This window comes from Artemia sp. Qi Xiang Cuo, chromosome 7, assembly GCF_049724085.1.
Source record: "Artemia sp. Qi Xiang Cuo chromosome 7, ASM4972408v1, whole genome shotgun sequence".
Lineage (NCBI taxonomy): Eukaryota > Metazoa > Arthropoda > Branchiopoda > Anostraca > Artemiidae > Artemia > Artemia sp. Qi Xiang Cuo.
The window spans coordinates 25,003,564-25,031,157 of record NC_142800.1 but is presented as its reverse complement, the minus strand read 5'-3'; the positions used below and the strand labels follow the sequence as shown (position 1 = coordinate 25,031,157).

At 34.4% G+C, this 27,594-nt stretch overlaps 1 protein-coding gene across 1 annotated transcript in view; it reads left to right on the top strand.

Annotated features, from left to right (window-relative positions):
• hth (Meis homeobox homothorax) overlaps positions 1-27,594 on the top strand; it is a 225,812-nt gene that overhangs the window by 28,148 nt on the left and 170,070 nt on the right. The window contains exons 4-6 of the mRNA XM_089092120.1: positions 3,871-3,921; positions 9,015-9,065; positions 14,357-14,545. Of these exons, the coding sequence (XP_088948246.1) occupies positions 3,871-3,921; positions 9,015-9,065; positions 14,357-14,545 (291 nt within the window). The remainder of the gene's footprint in view (positions 1-3,870; positions 3,922-9,014; positions 9,066-14,356; positions 14,546-27,594) is intronic.

Here is a 27,594-nt window from a genome sequence, read left to right as displayed (position 1 = left end):
TGGTTTTCAAGAAATTGCCCAAATAAACTGTCCCTTTGGTTACGAATTTGCATGAGTTCTTTCTCTTTAACCAAATTTGTTAGTAGTTGAGTTTATCGCTGCTTTCTTAAAGGATATCCACTCAATTGCATACAAAAACCATCTGCCTCCTCCCAGATTGCTCGGAAGGATTTTGTGGTAAAATAAAAAATAGTGTCCTGAAAATGTCTTTTTTTCACTCCCCAGGAAACGTCTTCTGACCCCCTCCCTTAGAGTTGAACCCATATGCATCCATGTTCATTGCGCCAAAATATGTTTGATATACCCTAGAGCCAAGGCCGTATCCAGGGGGGTGAGGCTATGGTGTTTGAACCTCCCTCCCTCCGAAATTTTGTTTGACTTGCAAAAAAGTAACAAAGATGTATTTAAAAAAAATGTCGTATTTTGTAAAGCTTTGTTGTAAAATATGTCTGTAACTCACACTATTTGACTTATCAGCTAAGCAGTTCATGTTTAATACATTGACTCTGACCAAAAGGGCTGCTGCAGTGCAGTGGCGTAATTTCTTCTAAATCCTGGGGAGGGGGCAAATTTGAAGTCGATTTTCCCTTGTCAATTGTAAATGACAGTGAAAAAGGAAAAATGAGCCATATAGTACCGTAAAGGCAAAGATATACTAAAAGAAAATTGATCTGTTGGATGCTTGAATTATGCAGGTATATATTAGTTTCGACAAGATTTTTGAAGGCGCTAGTTTCAGATGGGGGGATGGGATCGGAGGGAAGTTGCCCCCTGCCTCATAGCAAATCACACCCCTGCTGCAGTGCAGTTGATCTTTAGAACTGATATAATTCAAAATGTTTTGTCTATTTTGAAATAAAAAAATTTAACGCTTAAAGAAAAGCTAAGAAAAAATATTTTTTGAAAGTTTCTAAAAAAGCAAGAGTTGGCTGGTACAATCCAAACGAAACAGTTGGCTGGTGCAATCCAAACGAAACAGTTGGCTGGTGCAATCCAAACGAAACAGTTGGCTGGTGCAATCCAAACGAAACAGTTGGCTGGTGCAATCCAAACGAAACAGTTGACTGGTGCAATCCAAACGAAACAGTTGGCTGCTGCTTAACACCTTTTGGCTGAAATTCTTTCTTTTCAGGGAAGATTGTGCCAAGCTTCTTTGACTGTTTTTGCTTTTTTTATTTATTTATTAATACAAATAACGTTATGCGCAATACTTGTCTTGTATTACAATCAGAAAACGTAAATGAAGAAGCTTAAAATTTTAAAATACTATAAACCGGAAGTTCAAGAAATTGAAGTCCCCCCTCCCTTGAAATAAATACGAGATTTTAAAGTAAAATAATCAGCATCGTTTTCCTAAAACTGAAAAAGATGTAAAAAGAATGAATAAATGAAAAAAAAAGATGTTGAAAGAATAACATCCAACTTTAAGATTCTCGCTGTCTTAGATGACTGTTAAATTAAAAATACCTTGGATATGTATCTCTGTGTACAATGTACTTCTCTCATTTTATCATTTGTTTTCGTCAGAAGCAATTTAATTTAAATTGAAACTAAGTCCTAATTTGAAATATTTTCTGTAATCTGTTTTCTCCTTTAAGGAAAGTCCAGCCTGCAAACTGGAATTTGATATTTGAGCACACATGCTAGAAAAATCAAATACAAATATTTAGAAATAAAGATAAGAATGACGAGGTTTAAAGAATCACGAATATAAATATTATTTGACTATCTTGTCTGTGTCAACCTTGTATCTTACCAATTCAATAGATCTAATTTGTAGGCATTGTCTTTGTAAAAGCCAAGATTTGTTTATTTGATAACATAAAAACAGCAAAAATGCACGAAAAAGGAAATTCAAATATAAAATACTACCATATAATCATCGTTTGTCCGTATTAATGAACAATATTTAATTTGATTGGAAGACAGCATTGGACAACACTGTTTACCAGTTTTCGGGAAATTCATTTCTCAAAAATGCTTGGGAAATTTCATTAGTTAACCAACCCCCTCCCCCATTCGACCCAAGAAGTGAAGGAAAGTAGTTGTGACTGGCAAAAAAGAAATCTATTTTGGTCCACCAAACTCAAACAACAAGGCAATTCTTTGTGTCTGATTACCATATCTACATCAGCAAGTTGTTTTGAGAATAAATCTAAAATATCCCTTAAAATTCTCCGTTGGTCATTCTTAATTTCTTTACTGTGCTTTCGTCAAGTTGTGTTTTTTGGTCGATTTTGATCTGCAAAACTCACTGCCAAGACACCATAAATCTTTATAACAAGACATAAAGGAGGTCCATAAAACGATAAATTCTTATGGCACTCATTTGAATCAGCCAACGTCCTCAAATGCCTCGAGGAAGTTGTGTTTTCAGCAGCAGAAAAAAGGATCTCCAGAGAAGAAGGGCTCAGAAAATGTTGGTTGTCCAAAATCAAAAGGCGCTATGTTTACTTCCAAATTAGAGATTTAGGGCTCAAAAAAAATTTAAAAGCCTGCATTCAGTTCCAAAGGGAGCCGGTAAAAGCTTGAACAAAGGTTTTTTCTTTCGCAAATGTGTCATAGTTTCCTGAATAATACAAAATCTTCCACTCCTTCTTCAGGGGCATCAAGTGGGAGGGGGAATCTCCCCCCTAGATTAGAAAAATACTTTTACCTATCTTCATAGATTATAGGGACAAATCTTGCCCCGCTTTCATTTTTGGGAATTGGCACCAAGGCCGTATCCTGGGGGGGGGGGCTGACCCGGTTTGAACCCCCCCCCCCCCGAAATTTTTGACCGACTCGAAAATAAGTCAAAAATTAGTAAATCCTAGGTAAAAATCAGTAAAATTAGTCGAAAACTGAGTCAAAAATTAGTAAACCCCCCCCCCCAAAAAAAGTCAAAAATTAGTAAACCCCCCCCTGAACAAAAATCCTGGATACGGCCCTGATTGGCACCATTGTCTTTGTTACATTTCAGTTTTGGCAGGGTTGCAACTGAGAAGGATTTTTGTCCCGAGATTACCTGGCCAAAAATCTCAAGGTTTGAAAAAGAATCCCAGAATATTGAATGCAAATAACATAAATGTCCAAAATCTTGAGAATAGTCCCAAGGAGTGGGAGCTGTGCTTGAAGGGGGCAGGGAGGTAAATTTGAGGGGTAATGTCTCCCCTCTGTTGACACCCATGGTGATTGAGATGCATGCACCGTATGAGTTTTCTGGCCCCATATTTCTACTGGTAATGGTTCGAAATTTGCAGATGAGTTCTTCTCGATATAATCTTTTTCAAAAGATAATATGCCATTGTATTCTACCATTTCCTCCTAGTTTCCAGGGATACTTATTCATGAAAATATAGAGTTAGAGGGGGGGCAAATTTTAATTTCAGTCTGGGGGGAGAGGTTATATTTTTTTTTTTTTTTTCGAAAAATATACTAAAAATTTTGTTTTTTTATTTTTTTTCGAAAAATATACATGAAAATATAGAGTTAGGGGGGAGGGGTGGGGGGGGGGGAAGTGTATTTTCAAAGTCTGGGGGGAGAGGTTATATTTTTTTTTTCGAAAAATATACTAAAATAAGGTATATTTGAATGAAATTACAACAAAAAAATATTTTTCAAAATGGAAAGGGCGAGGGTTGAAAAATTCAGAGAGGAGATTGCCCACTGCACGCTCTCCTGCGCCAATTGATGCCCCTGCTACTTGCTTCAAGCCGCAATTGATTGAGCGTGGTTTTTGAAGGGGAAAGTGTTTTAATTTTGTTGATTATTGTCTTAATAATAGTCTTGAAACAATATTTTAATTTTTTATTTATTATGTTGATGATTATGATGATGTTCTAGCTGTATCTAGTCACTTTTACTTCATTTGTATAATTTTCTTTTCAGATTAGGCAAGAAAAACCATATTATTTGGCGGACCCCGAAGTTGACAGTCTGGTCAGTATACTTTTTTTGTCGTTTTTTTTTGTCTGTGTGTGTGTTTTTTCGGCATGAATGTATAATTTTAAAGGCTCTTGGAATTTTTTCGAATTTTCCCGATGGCAAGTTCTAGGTTTTGTAGAGGGCGAAAACGAGGCTCTACTGGGAATATTTCGGTACTATCCCATTATGCGGGCCTCTAAAAAGTCAAGTTTGGTTAATGGTAATGAAATAAAATAAAATAGGGTGAATATATAATAGTTTATAAACAAATTTGGGCTATATACTTGCACAATAGGGGTGGGGGTGTGTGGGGGGTAAAGCATTGCATATATTAAATACGTAACCTAACCTAGGTACCTTTTTCCCTCCCTAAACCCCCTAAAAACACAGTTTAATATCGTATACGCAAATGAAAACTTTCTATCATTGCCTGCTCTATAACAATTTTAAGACGTTAAAAACGGGTTTTATCATTGCCTACTCTATAATGATCAACCCGAGAGGCCCGCATAATGGGATGGTACCAATATTTCTTAGGTGAAGCAAGGGATGACGCCTGTGGTTGAAACCACTGTAGTGGTCTGAATATGCAAAAAAGAAAAGCAATAAGAAAATAATTTTGTTCTTTTTGCTTTTGCGGAATATAAAGTAGGCCTACCTGTAAATATTTACTACTAAAAATGTTTACTTTTTTAGTGGGACTATCTCTTTAAAGCTGTATTTATAATTTCTGTTCGAGGGGGAGGGGGTATATAAAAATGCCACAAAAATTGCTTACATGTATTTTTTTTTAATTTTATACGAATCTGGTAAAAAAAATGGAGGGGGGGGGGCTCAAACCGGATAACCCTCCTGGATACAGCCCTGTCCTCTACTCCCCTGAAATGGGCCGGATCCCCTCCTAAGTGACATCAGGCTACGCCCCTTTACACGTAATAGCTCAATGAAGTAGTAATTTGAAACTTATGACTGTTGTTAAATTCCTATTCCTTGTTCTAACACCTGTAAAAATTTAAAATGAATTTCTATGTTTAAATCTATTTTTGTAATTACCATTTGTGAGGATTATAACACCGTAGAACCCTTATTTTTCAAAGCCAGTGTTTGACGAACAGCTGTCTTGTTTGAAAGGGAATCCACCCCAAGTCAGGTCATTAGGGTTCAGCATCCGGACTTGAAAATAGGGTCGTGGTCAGACAAAGTCGAGGAATGCAAAGCCGTAATTAACTGCAGATATATTCATTGTTTTATATTCAGAAACTCTGGGGGAGATGTTTATGCGATGTGTGGAAACTGCAATGACATCAGTTTTGGGTCGAATAATTGAAGTGTTTAGATTCTTCTGTTATATTTAAACTGGAGTTCGTTCATGCTTTGCGTTTTTGTTTATTTATTTATTTAGTTTACTTATTAGTTTTTGATTTAAAAGAATTTAGTTTATTTATTTATTGTTGTATTATTTGTATGATTTATTTATTTTATTATTACTTCTGTTAACTCGGTGTTGAGGGAAATTTATCCATCAATAAGATAAAGCAAGCACATGGGGCTTATATAAAAACGAAATTAAATTTAAACACAAGTTGTTACCTATTTAATACAGCAAAAATAGGTAATTTAGGACATAGATTCAATATACTATCGCAAGTTTAAACTAGATCAGGCCATTATCATTTTGATTTTATTAATCGTGGTATTTGGCGCAGTGGCGGATCCAGGGGGCGCCCCCTAACGTAGTCTTAGGTAGTAAAATTTACTTAATTAACGCAAGTTTGCGTTAATTAAACTTGCTCCTAACGCAAGTTTATCGATCACCCTATTTTGCCCCCCCCCCCAAAAAAAAAAGAATCCTGGATCCGCCCCTGATTTCGCGTTTGTCATGTTATCACAATTCAGTTTTTTTAAACTAAACTATTAGCTGTTTAGCGATGAAAAATAGTATTTTAAGGTGTATAGAATGAACAGATTATTTCATGTTAAAACCACATCACATCATTCAGGCCCACACACTGACACAGTTGTTGATAGGGAACGCATTTCTCAAAATAACAACAGCACTTTTCCGAAAATTTAAAGGCAATTATAACAAAAGAAGATTTTCATCAGGTCATATCTGAAAATTTCTGGACTATTCGCTTGATGTTATTTGCATTTCATTGGTTTCTAGTTGGAATTCGCCAAATAGATGATCATTTGCCATTGTCGAAATAGATGGAATTCGCCATTGCCGCTGTATATACTATTGACGTCTGAGAAATAACTATGCTTTTCATTTTATCATTTAAAAATACAGTACGCCCAGTATTATTAGAGCTTCAAGCTGCAATAGTTTACGGTCAGGGTTGCCGTATTTGTCCCGTTAAGTTGTCCAATACAGCCCCAAATTGTTCGTTGTCAATGTTCTGAAAACTGCGTCTAGACTAAAGAATGACTTCAATTTTCAGCTTTTTGCTACTTTTCTACTCCAACAAGGTAAAACTGCCAAAAAGGCATGTCTGTTTGCACTATTAAGTAGAACATGTTTCACGCTACTATAGTCCCAAATTTTGTTTCAGAAAAAAATTCATATTTTCAGAAATCCACTAGAGCAGAATGGCTGAAAGCCAACATTTAACTACTAGCCAAATGAAGACAAACTGACAGTTATGTACTGCAGGAATGTACCCAGGTGGGGGCTCTTCCAAAATCCTAAAATTTCTCAAGTGCCTGGGTACTACTTATTCAATTTATCAAGTAAAATTTGTGTTTGTCCTCCCTCTCTGAAAAAGATTCGTGTGTACGTGCCTTGTATAGTATCAATCAATTCCAAATAAATCAGATTTGGCAAAATTCCGCTGTCCTAATACTGGTTCCAAAGGCGTTAAGTATCTCTTTTTTTTTCTTTTTTTTTGCAGTCTGGCGATCGAGTTCAGACTTGTGTTTTGTTCAGCCGACAATTATAAAGTTTTGAAAGGGAAATAAAGACTATTCAAGTCAGCAATGTGGAATTGGTCATTTTATGAACGTCAATCCTATCAAATATTTTAAGCTTGGGCAAATGCAAGGCCTAATCCGGCTTAAAAATTACTATGTCAAATACTACAACGGCTTCATTCTAGTAGCTTCGTGTGAAATCTGTCAAATGCAGTAAAATCCTCAATGTTTGTTAAATGAAATCTTTAAAGGGTCATGTAGTCCAGATTTATTGATACAGATACTTGTTATTTGACGTTTACAAAGATTTTTATCAGGCCTGGTGAAACAAATCTTTCAAGTTGAATATGGTAGATGAATTGACTTAATCGTTTATAAATTAAGTACCTAATCTATAATATTTATATGCTATTAAACTTTCAGTTTGAATGTTTAATATATTAATTTGACCAAATGATTTAAATAGGTTTGTTATTTGACTTCAACGTTTTACGCTTTGACCGGAATGTACCAATCCGTAATGTGTATATGTTTTATATATTTAAAAAACGTGCAGGTAAATACAGCATTGCCAAAAATAATTTACGAAATTTAATAACGATTAATCGATATTAATCGATAGAAATCGATATCGAAATTAATATCGATATCATAGGAGAAAACAAACCAGGCACTTAGGTTGGAATTTATTTCGTAGGGAGCTGGGGGGGGGGGGCAAATTCTAGAAAAATGGAAAAACACATAAATAAAATATGTAGTTAGGCGGGTACTTGTCCATAAATCAGAACACACCCAAGTTGATTCAGTTTAAAGGTACACGGGTTGGAACAACTGAGACGCATTGGGAGATAGATAGGATATTAATTTGGGCTATATATTTGCACATTGGGGGGTAAGTATAGCGGGGTTGCATGCAAAATGTAGCATAACCTAACCAAAATACCAACTCTATATATTACATATTTAATTAAAATGTACGTGCAATGTAGTTTTTCCACTGAGACTCAGCTAATTGTCTCCGAATACAGAAACCTAAACCGGTTTTTACTAGATCTTGCAGATCAAAATTCATGGGTGTGTTCTGAATAATGGACAAGTACCGTTTCGTGTTTGTTAAAATCCTGAGTTTTGGAGGGAAGGGAAAACGGACTTGAAGAGCCCACCTTGTGTTTATGTCAGAAGCAAAAGACAAAATTTTCAAGTTCTTTGATAATTGATTGAGTCTTGTAAAAACGTGAGTACATCTTTGTATTTTGCTTTGTTTTATTCTTAAACCAACTTAAAAGGCAGTAAAAACTTTAAAAAGAAAAAAAAAAAACGATTCGGACCTATACGGAGAAATCTTTTTAGTGAGACCCAAACAGTGGGGGAGGTACCTTTAAAAAGGCAAAGAATCGACGAATTATGTGGGAAATGATGGACGTTATTTGAAAAATGATGCAGTTTCGATTTTTTAAGGGGGTCAGGGGGATAATACATCCACGCCTTTTCTATCTGGGTAGGGGAAGACGTCAAACACATCCACGCATCCATAACACATCCACGCCTTTTCTATCTTTGTATGGGAAGACGTCATAACATCAAATCGTTAGGAGCACGAACGTCAGGAGCAGTAAAAAATCCGTCATAACATCGACAAAAAAAATCCGTCAGAACCTCGAACCGTCATAACATCGAAAATTTTAAAACTTTAGTTTTTTTAGGTTTAGGGGGGGGGAAAGGTACCCAGGTTAGGTTACGTATTTAATATATGCTATGCTTTGCCCCCCCCCCCTGATGTGCAAATATATAGCCGAAATTTGTTTCTAAACTATTATATACTTATTACTATTACATAAACTTATAATTTTTGTATGTAAGGGTAGTAACATAAGCGTGAAAACGGAGAGTGGCGCTCAAATCTTAAAAGTCTGATTTTTTTTTTTTTCTTTATTTCAAGGCCATGCCTAGGGTATAAAGGTTGTTTCTCCTTGAAATGGGGAAATATGTGCTTTTGATATTTGAATGGTAAAAGTAGAAACCCAGAAGAAAATATTCTAAGTACGGACATGTAATCAAATTATCGAAAAAAATCTTGTTACATTCTTGGGTAGCAAGTTTCCAGCCACATTCTGAACTGGTAAGCGCTTACTATCCATACTAAAGGAATTGACATCATCATAATATGCATTAAATCTTTATATTTCCCGTTTCAGATGGTTCAGGCTATTCAAGTTTTGAGGTTTCACTTATTGGAATTAGAAAAAGTAAGTTATTTAAGCATTTTTTAAGAAATCGATTAAAACCTGTTGGAAACTCGTTTTATAAAACTTCGGAGAAAAGAGGAAAAAAACTGATCACGTATTGCAGGGGGTCGCTTATAGCAATCTTGAACAGATTATGGGAGTAGATAATGGAGAAGAAAAGATTCAATTCCCCATTCGACATGCTTTACAGAATGCTTAAGAATCACTTGAAATAAACTTAGTGAAAGGGGGAAGTTGAAAATTAGATCAAGTCTGCGCCTTTAGCCATACATTTAAAAACGGATGTTTAGCTTATACCATTTTTCTCTGCCTTTTTTTAAAACCTTTCGCTTTTATTCAAGATTTATTTCAGTTAATGTGTTTCATTTTTTAACCTCACTATACAAAATGACCTGATTTATTTCAGGTTTGGTCTTATTCATGCATTAAATTATTCTGTATTGAATGAAGGAAGATTTTGTTTTAATTTATTTCAGCTTGTTTATTTTAGTAAAGCTCTTAAAAATAATTTTATATATTAAAATTAAATTAATTTTAAATATTAAAAATAATAAAATTATTTTATTTTATCGGTTTCAGCTGTGCTGTTGTCGATGCCCTAATGAATTTAGGATTAAAGAGAAAGCTTTTGCTTTAATTTATTTTTTTCTTCATTTTAAACGTAGCCTAACTAAAGAATTCAACAGGGCATTGTGCAATTCAAAAATTGCATTTTAGCATTGAAAAGTAATTATTTTAGATATTGAAACAATAATGATAAAATTTCCAAAGGGATTCAAATTTAAAATAAAATTATTTGAGGCTTATAGACGAAGAAACGAAAAAATTCTTAATCTTAGGAACTCTTACAAATCTTGAACTTGAAAACTCCGTGAATAAATTTATTAGTAAAAATGTAAGTATTTACATAAAATATAAGTATTGTTAATATGAAATATAACTTAAAACAATATAAGTATATTATGATAAATTATGAGTAACCTGATTCCTCGTTGTCTACTTGTAGATATTTTTGTTTTAATTCGAAGTATAGGTGGGATTGGAATATCTTGATTTGAACAAATTGTCCCAAAATTAAGATATATTTTCTTTTCAGAATGTATTTTGAATTTGACATTGTGGTCCTGTGAAAACCAGTAAATATTTTATGATATTGCAGATTAATCGTTTTTTAGAGGTAATATAAATCAAAAATAAAACAAAATGAAGGGATTTTTAATATTATCAAAATCCAAAAGACAGAGTAAAGAGAAGAATTGTTGATTTTTTTTTTTGTGTTGAATGAACTGCAATTTAATGTGCATCAATTGCACAAAGACAGAGATGATAAATTCTTGGATATTTTGTACAAACAAGCTAAACTGTCAAAAATTCCAACGTCTGGATTTTAAAATACCTTTTTTTAAATCCTTAGATTTCTCCTTAGGAAAAAAGAAAACCTCTATTCCTCTTAAATTCTACACGTCTATGTGGAATTACGGACACCTTGCTCGTTTTTCTTTTCTGGGGGGAGGAGTAATTCTTCTCTTGGGGGGGGGGATAGAAGATGGTAGAAAACCTGATATTTTATCTTATAGTCAGGAAAAGCTCCTATTTGTGCTATGTAAAAGAAAAAATTGAACTGACATGTCATGCATCAAATCTGGCATGCATCTATAAAAAGTTCTTAATGCCCTCCCCTTTCAAACACCAGAATTTCCACGATTATTAATGTGTGTTTTTTTGTATTTTAATATAATAAACCTTCTTTTCAATTCTCCTAACTGTTTAACCCCCAACCCGGAATACAAGATCGTATCCAGGATTTTTTCGGAGGGGGTTTTACTAAAAAAAATTTTTTTTTTGGGGGGGGGGGGGGGTTACACAAAAAAACTAAAAAAATGCATACAAAATTTTTTACGTCAATTTTTGTTACGTTTTTACAAAAAAACATTTACGAAATACATTTAGGGGGAGGGGGCTCAAACCCCCTCCCCCCCCTCCTGGATACGGCCTTGCCGGAATAAATTTCTTTCTAAAGGTTTTGTGTCTTTTTTCTTCTTAAAATTTGAAAAAAAAACTAATTGAAAAGCAACCAGTAATTAACTGCTCGTGAATATTTAATATTGGTCCTATTTTTAACCTCGAAGGAAATTGTTTATCTAGTATTTTTCCTAACATCGGTGACTAACCCCTAGAAAAAAAGAGAGAATTAAGGGCCTAAGACCGCAAGCATCTTTTTAACCAGACAATCTTCTTTGTAGAGATTAAGGTCATTAATCACTGTTCCGCTTATAACAGCTGGATTACCTGACACAGCTCAAGACGCAATTTGTAGCATTTCGCCTATAGGGAATTCGTAATTAAACGAAAACGAAAATAGCTTGAGCCTAGGTCCCTTACAGAACTGATTGGAAAAGAATTAAATTGAATTCAACTATCCCCAGCAGTTCTTCATTAAGTCTTTGCGCATAAAAGAATCGTTCATGGGATGTGATGAAAACACAAAGAAATGGAGAATTTGCCTGTAAAGAATGTTACTTCGAAGACTTTTCATTCCTTTTACTTTTTTGAAATTTCGCAAAAAAAAAATCAGGTTTAGCCTGCGTTCGTTTTAATGGGTAAAAATTTGACATATAAAAATTATAACGTATAAAATTTGACATTCTTTTAATAGGTAAATACAACGATGGGTGAAAAGGTGCTTAATTTATTGCAATTCGCCCAGTGGTGTCAATTGAGGGGAGGGGTAATGGAGGGGGTGTTCTCCCCCTAGAATTGTTTTTGCCCCTGGATTATGAAAAATACCTTTTTGGGGATATTTTCATTGAAAATGGATTTTTTATATTTTCACTAAAAAATTGATAAAACGACCAATTTCTCCTCTAGATCATGAAATATGAATTTTGCTTCTCTTAGATTTTTGTGAATTGACACATTTTGATGTCGCCCAGGGTACGAAAATAGCTTTAGACTAGGTCCCTTACAGAACCGAATTAAAATTAATCGGTACATACGAAAAATAGTACCAGGGGAGGAAGCCTTAAATGAAAAAAAAAAAAAAATAGGTCAAATATGAATGATGAAAGAAACTGTGGGAAAACCGTAAATATCTGGAGATTTCAGAGGGTACTAGGTCCAAAGGCCATCTATGTGCCCAGTGAACAGCATAGACCACACGCAAATAAAAGAGGGACGGAACAATATATATTAATTCCTTGACTTAATTTGTCAAGCGGATAAAAGAACCAAAATAGAGTTGTTATTTTTTTTAAGTTCACGCCAGGCCGATTTTTTCTTCTGTTCGACCTTTATATTTTCAGTCCAGGCTTTCTATTAAAGGCTCTCAAAGGGCTTTACAAGGATAGGTGCTTAGAAATCTTTTTAAATAGTAGCACTAACCTGTGGGTTTTATCTGAGTGAAATTATTTGGTAGAAAAAGGGTTCAACCCTTTTACCCTTCGGATTCATTCTTATTTGGTAGAATAACCCAAAGAAATAATGTCTTAAGACGCAAACAATCATCTTTTAATTATTTTCAATTCTATTGTTTTATTGAGCATCTTAACTTTTGGTTTATTTTGCTTTTTTGATAGTAGGCTATTCTATTTTACTCTAATATTTTAGCCGTTTGCTCAATTTTATGATATAAATGAAATATATTCTAATATTTCGAAAACAACGATGTAAATAACTTTGAAACAATGTCAAAGTTACTTACTATCGTGGTTTCTGATATATTTACATTTTTAATTTTTTTTTCTTTTTTTACTAAATCTATATAGCTGCTTATATATCTACATATCTTTTAGAATAACTCAAAGAAATTTTATGATATAAATAAAATGTATTCTAATTTTACTTTTTTTTTACATTAGAAACAATGTCAAAGTTACTTACTATAGTGGTTTCTGATATATTTACATTTTTAATTTTTTTTTTCTTTTTTTACTAAATCTATATAGCTGCTTATATATCTACATATCTTTTAGAATAACTCAAAGAAATTTTATGATATAAATAAAATGTATTCTAATTTTACTTTTTTTTACATTAGAAAACAATGTCAAAGTTACTTACTATCGTGGTTTCTGATATATTTAAATTTTTGATTTTTTATTTTACTAAATCTATATAGTTACTTATATATCTACGTATTTTGTAGAATAACTCAAAGAAATTTTATGATATAAATAAAATGTATTCTAATTTTTACTTTTTTTACATTAAAAACAATGTCAAAGTTACTTACTATCGTGGTTTCCGATATGTTTACACTTTTAATTTTTTTTTATACTAAATCCATATGGTTACTTATATATCTACGTATTTTGTAGAATAACTCAAAGAAATTTTATGATATAAATAATATGTATTCTAATTTTTACTTTTTTTTTACATTAGAAACAATGTCAAAGTTACTTACTATCGTGGTTTCCGATATATTTACATTTTTAATTTTTTTTTTTACTAAATCCATATGGTTACTTATATATCTACGCATTTTGTAGAATAACTCAAAGAAATTTTATGATATAAATAAAATGTATTCTAATTTTTACTTTTTTTTACATTAGAAACAATGTCAAAGTTACTTACTATCGTGGTTTCAGATATATTTACATTTTTAATTTTTTTTTTTTTACTAAATCCATATGGTTACTTATATATCTACGTATTTTGTAGAATAACTCAAAGAAATTTTATCATTTAAATAAAATGTATTCTAATTTTTACTTTTTTACATTAGAAACAATGTCAAAGTTACTTACTATCGTGGTTTCCGATATATTTACATTTTTAATTTTTTTTTTTTTTTTTTTTTTTACTAAATCCATATGGTTACTTATATATCTACGCATTTTGTAGAATAACTCAAAGAAATTTTATGATATAAATAAAATGTATTCTAATTTTTACTTTTTTTTACATTAGAAACAATGTCAAAGTTACTTACTATCGTGGTTTCCGATATATTTACATTTTTAATTTTTTTTTTACTAAATCCATATGGTTACTTATATATTTACGTATTTTGTAGAATAACTCAAAGAAATTTTATGATATAAATAAAATGTATTCTAATTTTTACTTTTTTTACATTAGAAACAATGTCAAAGTTACTTTCTATCGTGGTTTCCGATATATTTACATTTTTTTTTTTTTTTTTTTTACCAAATCCATATGGTTACTTATATATCTACGTATTTTGTAGAATAACTCAAAGAAATTTTATGATATAAATAAAATGTATTCTAATTTTTACTTTTTTTTACGTTATCATCTTTTATTCATCGTTGTTTTCTTTTTAGGTTCATGAATTATGTGACAATTTTTGCCACAGATATATAAGCTGCCTAAAAGGTAAAATGCCAATAGATTTAGTGATAGATGAACGTGATAGTTCAAAACCGGACTTAGGTGATTCAAATAATAATAGTGGTGCAAGAGCCTCCACAGGGGATGGACATCACACAGACGGATCTAGTACACCAGACGTGGTAAGTCTCTTCCTTTTGATTTGAGAAACTCAATTGCCAAATACCCTATTAATCCCTGTGGCCTCTATTAACCCTAAGAACGTGATAGTTTGAAATCAGACTCGGTTGATTCAAATAATACTAGAGGGGCAAGAGCCTCCTTAGGGGAGGGACTTCACACAGATGGATCTAGTACATCAGACCTGGTAAGTCTCTTATTTTGGATTTGAGTAATTCAGTTGCCAAATCGGTATATTCTATTTATCCCTGTGGCCCCTATTAATTCTGTGAACGTGATAGTTCAATACCAGAGATGTGTGATTCAGATAATAATAACACAGGGTTATGATCGTCCTTAGGGGAGGGACATGACACAGACGTATCTTGTACATCAGACTTGGTAAGTCATTTACTTTTTATTTGAACAACCCAGTTGCCAATTCTGGTGACCCCATTAAAAAATAAATGAGGGAAGGTGACAGAGAAGATATTTCGCTGGTTTTGATTATCTAATATGAATTGTTTAGTGGAATTCATGTTCAAGGTCTTTTATTTGTTAATATAGATAAATAAGAATACTATTTGGGGGGGGGGTACAATTGTTACTCTAGGTTCTGAAATATTCCTTGCCTTCTTCTATATTTTCGTGAATTAGCACCATATTGTAGAAGTAGCCTCTGAAAAAATGTTGGGGAGATAATTAAATTGGCTTCTAAAAAAAAAAAAACAATGTATATATTTAATTGTCAAATATTCCTGTCATTTGAAATTTTTAAAGTCAATTACTTCAATTGAATTTTATTAAAGCCACAAGGCAGAGCTAATTAAACTGTAAATAACCTTCCGGTATAGTTTAGCGGTTGGCCCCTCCAGAAAGAAACGCTACAAAATTCTGAAAACTGCGGTACTTGTGTCTTGTAACCACCACACTCAAGTTCTGTCGAGAAGTAAAGTTTGGTTAATGCTAATGAAATAAAACAAAATATGATGAAAATATAATACTTTATCAGTAAAATTAAGAAAACTACAACAAAGAATTATAGAAGGGGGGAGGGCCGCCCAGACCGCATTATATTAAATACGTAATCTAAACTAACTTAACCTAACCAAAATACCAACTAAATATCTAATTAAAATATAGCTACAGTGTAGTTTTCCACCGGGCCGAAGCTAATTTTGTCTGGTATAAATACCATAAAAACCGGTTATTGTCTCATGTTCGCGATACAAGATCTTGAGTGTGGTGGCTATAGACAAAAGTACCATACTTACTTATATTATTCCTAAAAGCATATCACGTTACTTTACCACCACCTTCACCCCCCTAACGAGCAAATATATAACATAATTTTCGGTACTTGTCAATTACTTGGAACCCACGCAAGAAGCCAAGTTTGGTTAATGATAATGAAATAAAACAAAATATGATGAAAATATAATAATTTAGAAACAAATTTAGGCTATATATTTGCAAATTAGGGGGGAGGTAAAGCATAGCATAGGCTATATTAAATACGTAACCTAACCTAACCTACGTACTTTTTTCCCCCTAAACCCCAAAAAAACAAAGTTTGAATATTGTAAAAACAATAACAAACCACTGTTTGCAATCCAATTCTCTATTGAAAGAAACCCGCTTGACTAGTCTCTTAAGCATATTCCGTATACAATATATCGCGTGGGTTCCAGCTAATCTACAAGTACCCAATTTTCATATACTCCATGAATTTCCCGTCGCTTGTTGGAGTTGGCGTTGCTTGTTTGCCGTTAAATTAATTTAAAGTAAAGTGTTGGCCTGTGGACAATTCATGGAGTATATATTATTTGGGTTATATATTTGCATATCAGGGGGGATAAGGTAAAATGTACCAATTTTACGAAGGATATAATTAAGAACTATAGGCTTTTTCAGAAGGCTTTTTTTGGCCTACTGCTAAAATAGTACCAACCTTCCCCAAGGAAAGAAATAACAACTATTGGCTTCAAGTTTTCCCGTTTGCGTTTCAGGCATAGAAAAAACGTGAAAATTGGTTTACTTTAATGATATCAAACCAAATCATAAAACAAAAGACAAGAGAATCCTCTTTAAAGGAGGAACTGCTCGTTGACGTGTATACCAATTAAACTTAAAGTAGGTGAATAAAAGGGGGAAATATTGCCTTCCCTGTTTATTGACTTAATAAGAAATACTAGCTTGGTGTCTACGTCTTTAGATTCCAGGGGAAAGTTTTCTCTTCCTTCTCATTTTAGAGAACCGAGCTGATTTGAACAAGGTTTTCGTTTTCTCTTATATTGTGTCAGAAAGAATTTCCCCTTTCGCGCTTGTCTGGTGAATTATGGGTCCACTCCCCCCATTTTCAGTTTCCATAGCGATTGGGAGCTTGACATTTTTTGCTGTTACTTCCTATTATTGAAAGTTTTTTCTTGGCAGAAGATAACTTTAATATGCGGGATTTTCTAAGGAATTTCTTTGCATTACCTGATTGGTGTTTTCTATATTCGACTTATCCGTTTGCCAAGTTTCCTAAGGGATTGAGATTAATTGATTCATGTGTGCTTGAATACAGTAAAACTTATATTAAGGGCAATCTTCATGACAGATAGGTCCAACAAGAGCCATTTGGGCCCATTTTGATCTTAGAGTACGAGTCCCACTTAAAGAAGTTCATGATTTCTATCTAAAAATAAACAAGATAGTGTAGAGGAAAAAAAACGGTGTTAGGGACTTAGAATGCCAGGAATGGGTCAAAAGCGAGCATACATAGGATTGGGGCCTTCAGCCTTCAAAGCTAATCTTCCCGTGTTGTCTTTTTCTTTTTAATTTAAAATTCTTCGGAAAGGAAGGGGAGTTGAAAAACTTATATACCTCCATCGACATTTCACTTATTTTTGAGGCAAACGTCTTCGTGCGTGTCGTGTAAAAAGTTTCAGGTATCACTATGTCTTGACGGCTGCAACGTAAAACTGTAATTTCGTGTTATAGATTCCATATTGAAATTTCCCCGCAATTTGACAGTATTGTATATTTAGCAGACAAATATTTTTGTTCGGGGGGGGGGGGGTTTCAAAAACGTATCATTTTTTTTAATGCATTTTTGTAACGTTTTTACGAGTCAGCCAAACATTTGGTGGTGGAACCAAACCCTCTACCCTCACCTCCTGGATTAGGCCTTGGCTCTGATATTGAAAAATGTTATTTAGCCAGAAAGATATGTTTTCATGTGCATTTCTTTCTTTTCTTTCTTGCTTTCCTTTGTTTTTTATATTCATCCTGCCATTCTCCATGTTTTCTCGTTTATTTCTTAACCAGCAAATGACGGTATGCGAGAGAGAATCTTCTCTTATGTGTTGTATTTTATGTTCTATGAGATGCTATATTTTCACTGAGCTAATTCCCTTGGCGAAAGGTCATTACTATTTGCTATACTTATTTCTTATCATAACCCCCCTTTGTGGGGAAGCATCCCTCTTGGCGCCACCCGGGGATATCTTGTTCCAAAGGGAACGCAATCAAGTAGGGATTTTCACACGCCCGAGTGGTGTTTTGGAAAGGTCAATTTCTGAAGTAGACTATTCTAGGGATACTTAGCAAAGGATAGTATTTATCTCTGCATTGGAACGAGATGTGAGGCAGACAGATTTTTACCAGTGTGTTCCTAGAATTTTCGTAAAGCTTTTAAGAGTTACATATCCATAAGTATTTATATTTTAATGAAATTTACTGTGAAACCTAATTGTATTATTATAATTATACTATTGCGAGGCGTATTTACAACTATAACTAGTTTGTCTTAGGGGAAGGCTAGGAGAGGGGGGACAGAGGTTAATAATCTCTCAGAAAAGGGAGTAGAAATAACCTGCTAGACCAAATAAAAAAGGTTTTTCAGGGTAAGGGTTTAGTCTTGAGGTAAAACATTTCCCAGAAAAGTGTTCAGAAAATTATGTGTCTCATATTTGTAAAATAAAAATACAAAATAGTAAATATGAAATAGTAATATGGAAATTATTAAATTATGAAAATTTCATTAAAATCTGGATATTTGGAAGGGGGCATTGTCAGACTCGCAAATACTCCAGATATCCACATAAACCCTTTGTATTTGGGTTTCACTGTAGCCTATTTCTCTCCAGGTACCCATGCAGTAAAAAGGAGGCTCTGGGCCCAAACACCTTGAAATAGTCTTGTTTTTTTGTCTCTTATCGTTTTTATTCGTTTACCTCTAATAAGATTGGCCGTAGACAAATACATTCGCTGGTGCCTGATCATTTCCTTCACAAATCTGTGGCTAAAAGACTAACTCCTCTTGTCGGGAAAAAAATCCTACCTGGAAAGGTCCAGTATTCGTGAAAAAGCTTTAATGAATAATATCGCCCCTCCTTCAATATATAAATTGGTATATAATAGCTACTTGATCTCAATTGCCATATCCCTTAGTTTTTTTTCTAAGATTAAACTGCCTCCAAGATGATTTATTACTTATGTTTAATTTTTGAAAACAATTAACCTAAATTGTTCCTTTCCCCCTAGAACAACCCTCGAAGGGACTCAGAGCCAAGTTCTGAAAGAAGATAAGTGAGTTCCACCCCACCCAACCCCCCAACTGACCGACTGTCCTCTCATAGAGAAATTTCTTAGCTACGTTCATGTAACATGTTCAAAAAGTTCTTTCCGGAAAAAGTCCTTGCGAATTGCGAATAGACTGGAACTTAACAGCTGGAATCACTTTCATTTCATGACTTGGAACTCCAAATTGCACTTTCAGAAACCAAACAGACTCACTCACCAGACCCATAAAATCCAGTGCAAATTGCGAATGAGATCAGGAAGGTAATTTCAAGGGAAGGGAGTAAAAGTTGAATTGACACGAACTCACAACTTCTTTTCAAATCTACAAGTGTTTGTTATATATCAGAGAAACAAGAAACAAATGTGTAGCAAAGAATCTTCTCATTGAAATTTAGAAAATATTGAACGGTCTGAATTATTAATATTGAATCAGTTTTCAAATTAGATCTTAACACCATGAATAAGAACAGTCAAAGAAGATGAAAAGAGTAAAAGTGGAATTGACACGAGCTCGCAGCTTCTTTTCAAAATCTGCAAATATTTGGAAATTAAAAAGAAAAGCGAACATGAAATAACATAGATGGTGATTTGTTCACAAATAGCCTATATATAAAAAACAAGAGACACTATTCCCCACAAAGCCTTCATGGCTGATAGAAATGGGGGGGGGGGGTAAACATATTATATAAACACTAGTTCAAAAACCACTAAGAAACCAAAAGTCCTTTGCAGAGTGAAAAGTACATTTTAAAAGATCTCTAAGAAGTTCACTTCCAGATATTTGCCATAAAAAGTTTTGAGTCTTGCTTCTATAGAAAATTTCCTGAAAACCTTCTTTTCAAAATTGTTTGTTGAAAGAATCCATGAGAAAAAGATTACTTTACGTGTTACGATTATTATTTCAACTCTCAAGTTGAAGAGGCGTTGTAATCTGTTCAAGAATCGTTTGGGGGGCTTGAAGTTAGCTACATTGGCAATAATTTGTTTTAGGGGCGCCAAATTCGAGAAAACGTAAATAAAGGTCAAATTACCTAAAAAATGTATGATATATTGGCCAATGGAAAATGTTAGAGATATAGATAAGCACACACAAACAGAGGGGATTGGGGTTCTCTCCCCGTTTAAATCCATGTAAAGTATCCGCTTCCTTGAAAATAATAGATAAAGAGTAAAATTGTATATGTTAAAATGTAAAAAGTACACAAATTTTAATTTTACTCAAATCCATAAAAAACTACCCCGATCCTCATCCCCTTCTTTGCTAAGGGTCTTTACTTCGTGCACCTGTTTATAATTAATCCGAGTTAAGAAGTTTGCTATAGAGGGATAAGAGTCTTGACTTGGATTCAGTTTTTTTTAATATATATATATATATATATATATATATATATATATATATATATATATATATATATATATATATATATATATATATATATATATATATATATATATATATATATATATATATATATATATATATATATATATATATATATATATAACACAGAGCCCAATAGAAGAGCAAACTCTAGTGCACTGAATGGAGAAAAAAAAGTAATTAACTGACCGATCAAACATGAACATCTAACGCCATCACACGATAAAGTATAAGAGAAAATAAATAAATGAAAAATTGAAAATTTTTCCATTAACCCGTCACACCAACAACGCCCAAGCATATATTCAGTATATGTCATAAAGTTTCTTAGAAGTTTTTTTTGAAAAAAAGCTTGCCCGCAAATTCTCCTCAATAAACAGATTGAATTCGGCTGTATCTAATTTTCCGGCGATTTCAATCGTTGAGATATCGTAGATACTATCTTTAAGTTTTTTTTTTAAACACGTATAAGTTTTTTTTTTTTTACTTCGATAAAAAAAAAAAAAAATCAGCATCATAGTTAATTATTACTTTTACGATTAATCAACACAATATTAAGTAAACATTAGGATCAAAGTAGTGTAACATAATACCGACAAGTAAATAATCAAGGCTATGCTTTGTATTTCTGGCATGCTTAGCCCATGGATTTTTTTTCCCCATTTTCCCATCATCCATTGTTTGTAGAAAGTTTTCCATATTCTCGGATCTCATTCCCGATAAGTAAGAAGGGATAAAGCTCTAGGGATATCCTGGCGCGTCTATTTGCACAATTACAAGGATCCAGTCATCAGTCATTTCCTGGTGATGTACGATGTAAGCAGACTCAGCGAGACTCGGAAGTTTGGAGATTAGGGGGAGAGGTCCGGTCAAGTGAAAACTTTGGACGAGTCTAAATGATTAGATAAATGTAAAAAAAAAACAATGATATTCTTGTTTATTAAATCAAAGAGACTGCAATTTTGTTTTTTAACGACAATTCGTCAGTGTTATGCCTTAAGATTTGAAATAAGCATAATAATAATAGTAATAATTTATTATGATTCCCTCTTCTTATATTTTGAAAAATACCCTTTTTTGGTGTTATTGTTAAAAAAAATTGAAAAAAAAACAAGATTGTCCTGCTTGATTCGGAAAAATACCTTTTTAAAAACATTTTTGAGAAATACCAACAATTCTTCCCCCTTCCTACCATTTTCGTGAATTGGTGCCCCTGAGAAAATGATTCAAGACGATTCGTCGCTATCATCCCTTTAAGATTCTATTCAGTATTTTTGCACTGTTGAGCTAAATAATAATAATAATAATAGTTATAACACCAATAATAATAAATGTACCATAAACCAAACACGGCCAATGTATGATAAGAGACATCACAGGATAAATCGAGATAAATAATGTGAACTATAATGTTCTCTCCCCTCTCCATCACACAAACAATGACACAGACACACACACACACACACAAAAAAAAAAACTTAAATTACTATCTTTTCTATGCCACCCCATTACCAAATTTACAAATTTGAAAGATTGTATTTTTTAAAGTTGTCTTAAAGTTGCCCGGGAACTCAAGGGCATTGCTCTAAAAAAATTATTAAAAGAGAAAGCTGCTAGGACTCTGCTAAAATGTGGGCTACAACCTGAACACCTAAATTATATCTGGGGCAGGAGTAATCCGTATCTAAAGCTAGCCCTTTTTTTCCAAAACGGCCAAAAGCTGTTTGCTAATCTGAGAATCAGTAAAGCAGGGAAGATCAAGGAAATCAAGCCTGTTGAACGTACATTGCTCTGCTGATCTTCCCTTTGAGATCAGCTTGGAAAATGGTCTTTGGCTGTTACTTTAGAAGTTCGAAATTGTTAGCGATGCCGCCTTTAGGCTGTGGGAAATTTTTAGGGCCTAAATAACTCCCGAACAGCAAGAATTGAAGTCAAGAATAGTATATAAAGTTGTATTAATAGCTTTGTCCTGTAACATATCAGGGTTGTCCACATAATCCAAGGGTGGAGGAACTCTACAAAAAATTGCCTAAGGGTGGGAGAGAAAAGTTTATCTTACAAAAAATATATATATATTTTCCCCAATATGGATGTTTTTGATGTTTCTGGCATCCCAGGGAAGGGGAGGGTGAATTTTCAGTCTCCACTTCCGCTGCTGTCAATAATATATATTATTATATCAGTATTGACAAAATACTATAAATCGACAAAATATGTCGACATAAAAAAAATATAAGAAAAATAGAAAATATCAATGTTTTGGAGAATACGGGTTCCAATCCTACCCTGACCTCCATGCGTGTGTATCTTTGATTTCTGAAGAAAATGAATCCTACCTTTGACATCTGTAAAAAAAACCTTTCTTCTAATTATCACAAGTAACGGAGTGAAGGAAGGGTCATAAAATGGTGTGAAACAAGCCAAATTTTAAGGCTAAAAATTTAGTTTGCGTGTCAATTTTAATTTAAATACTTACTCAGTTGGTACGACTAAAAACTAACCACAATATCTTCATGCGATTTGTTCACCAGGGTCAGATTATCGTTTCTGTGCGTGCTTAACAAGAACTCTATCATATTAAGCTTGTCCAGAAATATATAAGCTATGATTTTCCTGATGCTAAGCCTTGTTAGTAACTGATCATTACCCAAAGTATATATATTTTACCAATGACAATTTTGATGGTAAGCGCTGAGAATGTTGGCATGTATGCAAAACAGAAAAAAGAGGAAGAGCGAAACAAAAAAGCTTATAGTTGACCATCCTGTCGTAAAAATAAACGGGACATAGGGTTCAAATAACGGAGACTCCCACAGAACCATATCTGGGTATCACAAAGGTGTTTGAAAATATTTTAGGATTTGGTAGAAACGCTTAGGCTACTCGGATAGATGTTGTTGCTTTTCTGAATAATTAATTGGCGTTTACTGAAAAAAATAAGCCGTCAATGGGAGTTGAACCTGTGACCTTGAACGCGGCAAATGTGTTTTGAAGAGTGTGTTTTGGAGATTGTTTTCTTACATCGCTAAAAATTCCTATTCCTTAAATGTATTTCATTTTATTATTATGAGCATCAAAGATACATTAAAACAGTAAAATTTTCGGTACTCTCCCATTATGCGGGCCTCTCCGGCTAATCACTATAGAGTAGGCAATGATAAAACCTGTTTTTGACGTCTTAACTGTTATAGAGTAGGCAATGATAGCAAGGTTTTCATTGCGTATACGATATTAAACTGTGTTTTTTTTTGGGTTTAGGGGGGGGGGGTAGCCTACCTAGGTTAGGCTACGCATTTAGTATGTGCAATGCTTTACCCCCCTCCCCCCCCCTTATGTGCAAATATATAGCCCAAATTTGTTTCTAAACTATTGTATATTCATCCTATTTTATTTCATTAGCATTAACCAAACTTGACTTTTTAGAGAGGCCCGCATAATGGGATAGTACCAAATTTTCCATGAAGAATTTATCAGTTGATCCACTCCTTCGCTTAAACATTGAAGTGATAATGGGTATTTAAAGCTCTTGGGTAGGCGAGGTATCGTTTTCTTTTTTCATCTTGGCTATAGTCTACTTCAGAAATTCACTGAAATTAATATTTAGCTCTTAGAAGCCTTAATAGTTGCTTTTAAACCACGTATTAAACGAATAAAGAGTTTAAAAGAAACGCACACAAATAAAGGCACAAAACCACCAAGGTATATATTCACGTACATATGTGTACACAGAGAGTGGGGACTTACCCTAAGGATATTTAGATGGCCTCTCCAGAGAAAGTTTTTTCTTCCGAAAGAACCACATAATAAAGTAAGCGAAAGCAAAAAATGGCTCCAAAATTAGGCCACACTTTAAAATGTATTAATTTCGAAGTTAATACAGTTTTACGCTCATTAAAAGGCCTTGACACGCTCCTCAACGAAGTTCGGTTAACAGAAATTATAGAATTCTGAAAGGGGGGGGGGGGGAGTGACTCAAAAAAGAACTTAAAAAGCAAATTTTAAGGGAAATATTAGAAATCACAGGACATGCCGTAAAAATCTCGTGGCTGTGTGGCCCCAAAGCCCGCTCTTCCTGAGTATGTGTACCTGGTCGAGAGGACACCCTTGTACATTTTTATTTTCTGGGCATTAAGAGGGCTTGGGTCACCCGACTCGCCTCTTAATAATCTCCTAATCCTTCCTAAATGTCAAGCATTTTGGGTACCTTGTGATCAGAGTTACACATAAGTACGGCCGTATCTAGGATTTTCGTTTTAGGAGGGGGTTATTAAAAGAAGTTTTGTTCGGGAAAGGGGGGGGGATTTAGCGGAAATTTTGTGTGGGGGATTTTCCAAAGGATTTTGTGAGGTTTTTTCTTAGTGTTTAGAAGTAGATTTTACCTGCATTTTTTCCACCAGTTTACGAGATAAATATTTCGGCGGGGGGTTGAACGTGGTATCCTCCTTGCCCTAATACAGCCCTGCATTTAACCTATAAAAATATGCTATATTAATAAAAAGATTTATTTTGTTACGACTTTTTTTGAAGGTTTTACATCGTTTGTGGCATTTCTGCGTGTCACGAGTTAACCGTAACGACCTTGGCGTTTCGTTTTTATTATCTACTTTAGAGGGATATTATTCCTGACATGACGGTCATTAAGGATATCAGAAAATCAAAACCACTTTTCACTCATTTAATTCGACTCGTACTAGGTCAAAAAAGAATACGTGAAAAACTGAGAATGCTCAGTTTACGACTGTCTGTCAAAAGTTGATGAACTTCGGGAAATGACATTTGCAGGACATAACTTGTCTCTGTTTTTCCTAGAGATACTTTCCCAAGTGTACTTGGGAACACGAAAATTGTCAAAATAAACTTAGTCATAAACTTATTTTGTTTGACACTGTGAAAGCAAGGAAGGCGCAAAAATGTTAACAACTTTTCTCAGTGTTAGTACTACACCTGGAAGGGGGAGAGATACAAAGACTCCATCCTAAAATTTTAATTTATAGAATCTAAAATACCTTGGTATAAAAATTCGACAACACAAACCTGCAATAGCTTTAACTTAAAAAAAGTTTAATTCATGAGTTACCTTTAGGTACGGCACCTTCACTGGATGTTTTCCTTTTTAGGGGGAGGGGGTGGTTTTGGATGTAGAACCTTGGGAAGGGACGAGTACCTGAAATTTGGATTACCATTTTTTGTTTTTTTGTTTTTTTTGCTCGATAGGTTTGTAGAATGGTATTTGATACCCCCTGGATCAGCCACTTGGGGGGGTAAATTGCTGAAACTGCAAAACCCAGGGGAACTATAGGACAAATATCAAAATTATGAACCATAAGGCAAGAGTATTGGATGTGTCTGGATACCCCCCCCCCCGCCGCCCTTAAAAAATAGTATATTTCTCGCCCTCCTGCAGAGTTTAGCGGTTTGGTTTGAGTTTTGTTCTCTTTTTTTGTAACTGGAACAGACAATCTAGTCAAAAAATTCCAAAATCTTTAAGCTACTTTGATGGTTTCAAATTAATTTTTTTAATGTAATTATCTATTTGTTTAGGCCTTATCTACGAATTTGAACACTAGAATAAAGATAAGTAGTTTCCCTAAATTTATGAAGATGCATTGTTAATAATTTAACCTCCTGAGACCTGACCATAGAAATACTTTTCTGATTATGTTCATTTCTTTGTAGTTGACTTAAAAAAATCATTTTGACCATTGATCAACTAAAAAAAGTTGACCACCCCATCTCTCCCTCTGGAGGATGTCCACAGGTGTGGACACTGGGTCCCTATCGAGCTAAGTGTATAGTAAAAGTCTGTTTCGTCTATTAAAAGAGATATGTCAAAACGTTGAAAACAAAACATTACTCTTCATGAAATTTCTAGAAGCAGTTGTTGTCTCGTGTCAAGCAGAGAATGATTTTACACTGCGAGCACATCCATCTTGACCTTTTGCAGCATCCAGGCCTTCTGCACCGGGCTGCATTCGCCAAGTCACAAAATTCTGGTAGATGCAGTGCAACTCTGGCATATGGTGGAGGGATTGCCCTCTTTTTCACACTCAAAACACGGTGTTGAGTTTCACCCAATGGCTCTTCGTTGCTATTTTCTTGACCTCGTGACTCTGTGCTTCCAGAATTGAGCAAAAACTCGGCCACGTTGAAACGAAGATCAATGAGCTGTTTGAGGTCACCAAAAACTTCTGGGCTATGGCCCTTCAGCTCATGAAATGCATTGGCTAGTGCAGCATCCACAAAATGTTGAAACAGACGCACAGTCCATTTTTTAGTAGGCGTCTCAAATCGGTAATAGCTGACCACGCGGTCCACAAGGTCGACCCCACCCATGTAGGTGTTGTAGTCAGAGACTACTTGTGGACATTTGACCTGCACGTAAGACCCCTGGCGCTTGTCATACCGTTTGACCTCTGTCTCCTCTTCTATACCTTTGCAGTTTGAAGACAGGAGAACTATTTTGTTATCATACCACTGGGTCACGGCTACTTTTCTATCTGAGCGCACAGACATGACAGAGGCTCCTCTGCCCTTTCTTTTCATTTCTGTTTCGGTAAAAAGCGTTGGGCCGTTGGCACCCAAACGGTTCTTCATGATAGTTCCGGTCGCATTTATTTTTCTTTCAGCCAGCATGTCGAGGAGCTTAACAGACGAGAAGAATCGGTCAAAATAGAGGTATGCACCTTCTGGTAGGGTCTCAGACAAGCGCAGTACAATCCCAGCTGCCAAGCCATGTGCTACCAGCTGTTCTCCCAGGGTGGAGGCTCCCTGGTAGATTTGGAAGTCAAGTATCAGCCCTGAGGAGCTGGTAAGGACTAAATTCTTTAATCCAACCGGATTGGGCTTGTTAGGGACATATTGCTTGAGAGTCGACATACCCTGGAAGGGTATCATCTGTTCGTCAATTGAACAGTTCCTGTCACGTGGCAACTAGAGACAGATATTCCTGAAGTTGTCAAGGATCGGATGCACCTTCCAAAGCCTATTTTTGTTTTTTTTTCGTCTGAGATTTCTGAATCAACAACGAACTTCATGTTTGACCGGATTGTGAAGAATCTGTCTCGAGCCATCTTTTGTGATATGGCTTCCACCCTAAACTTCCCAGACCAGTGCATGCAGATC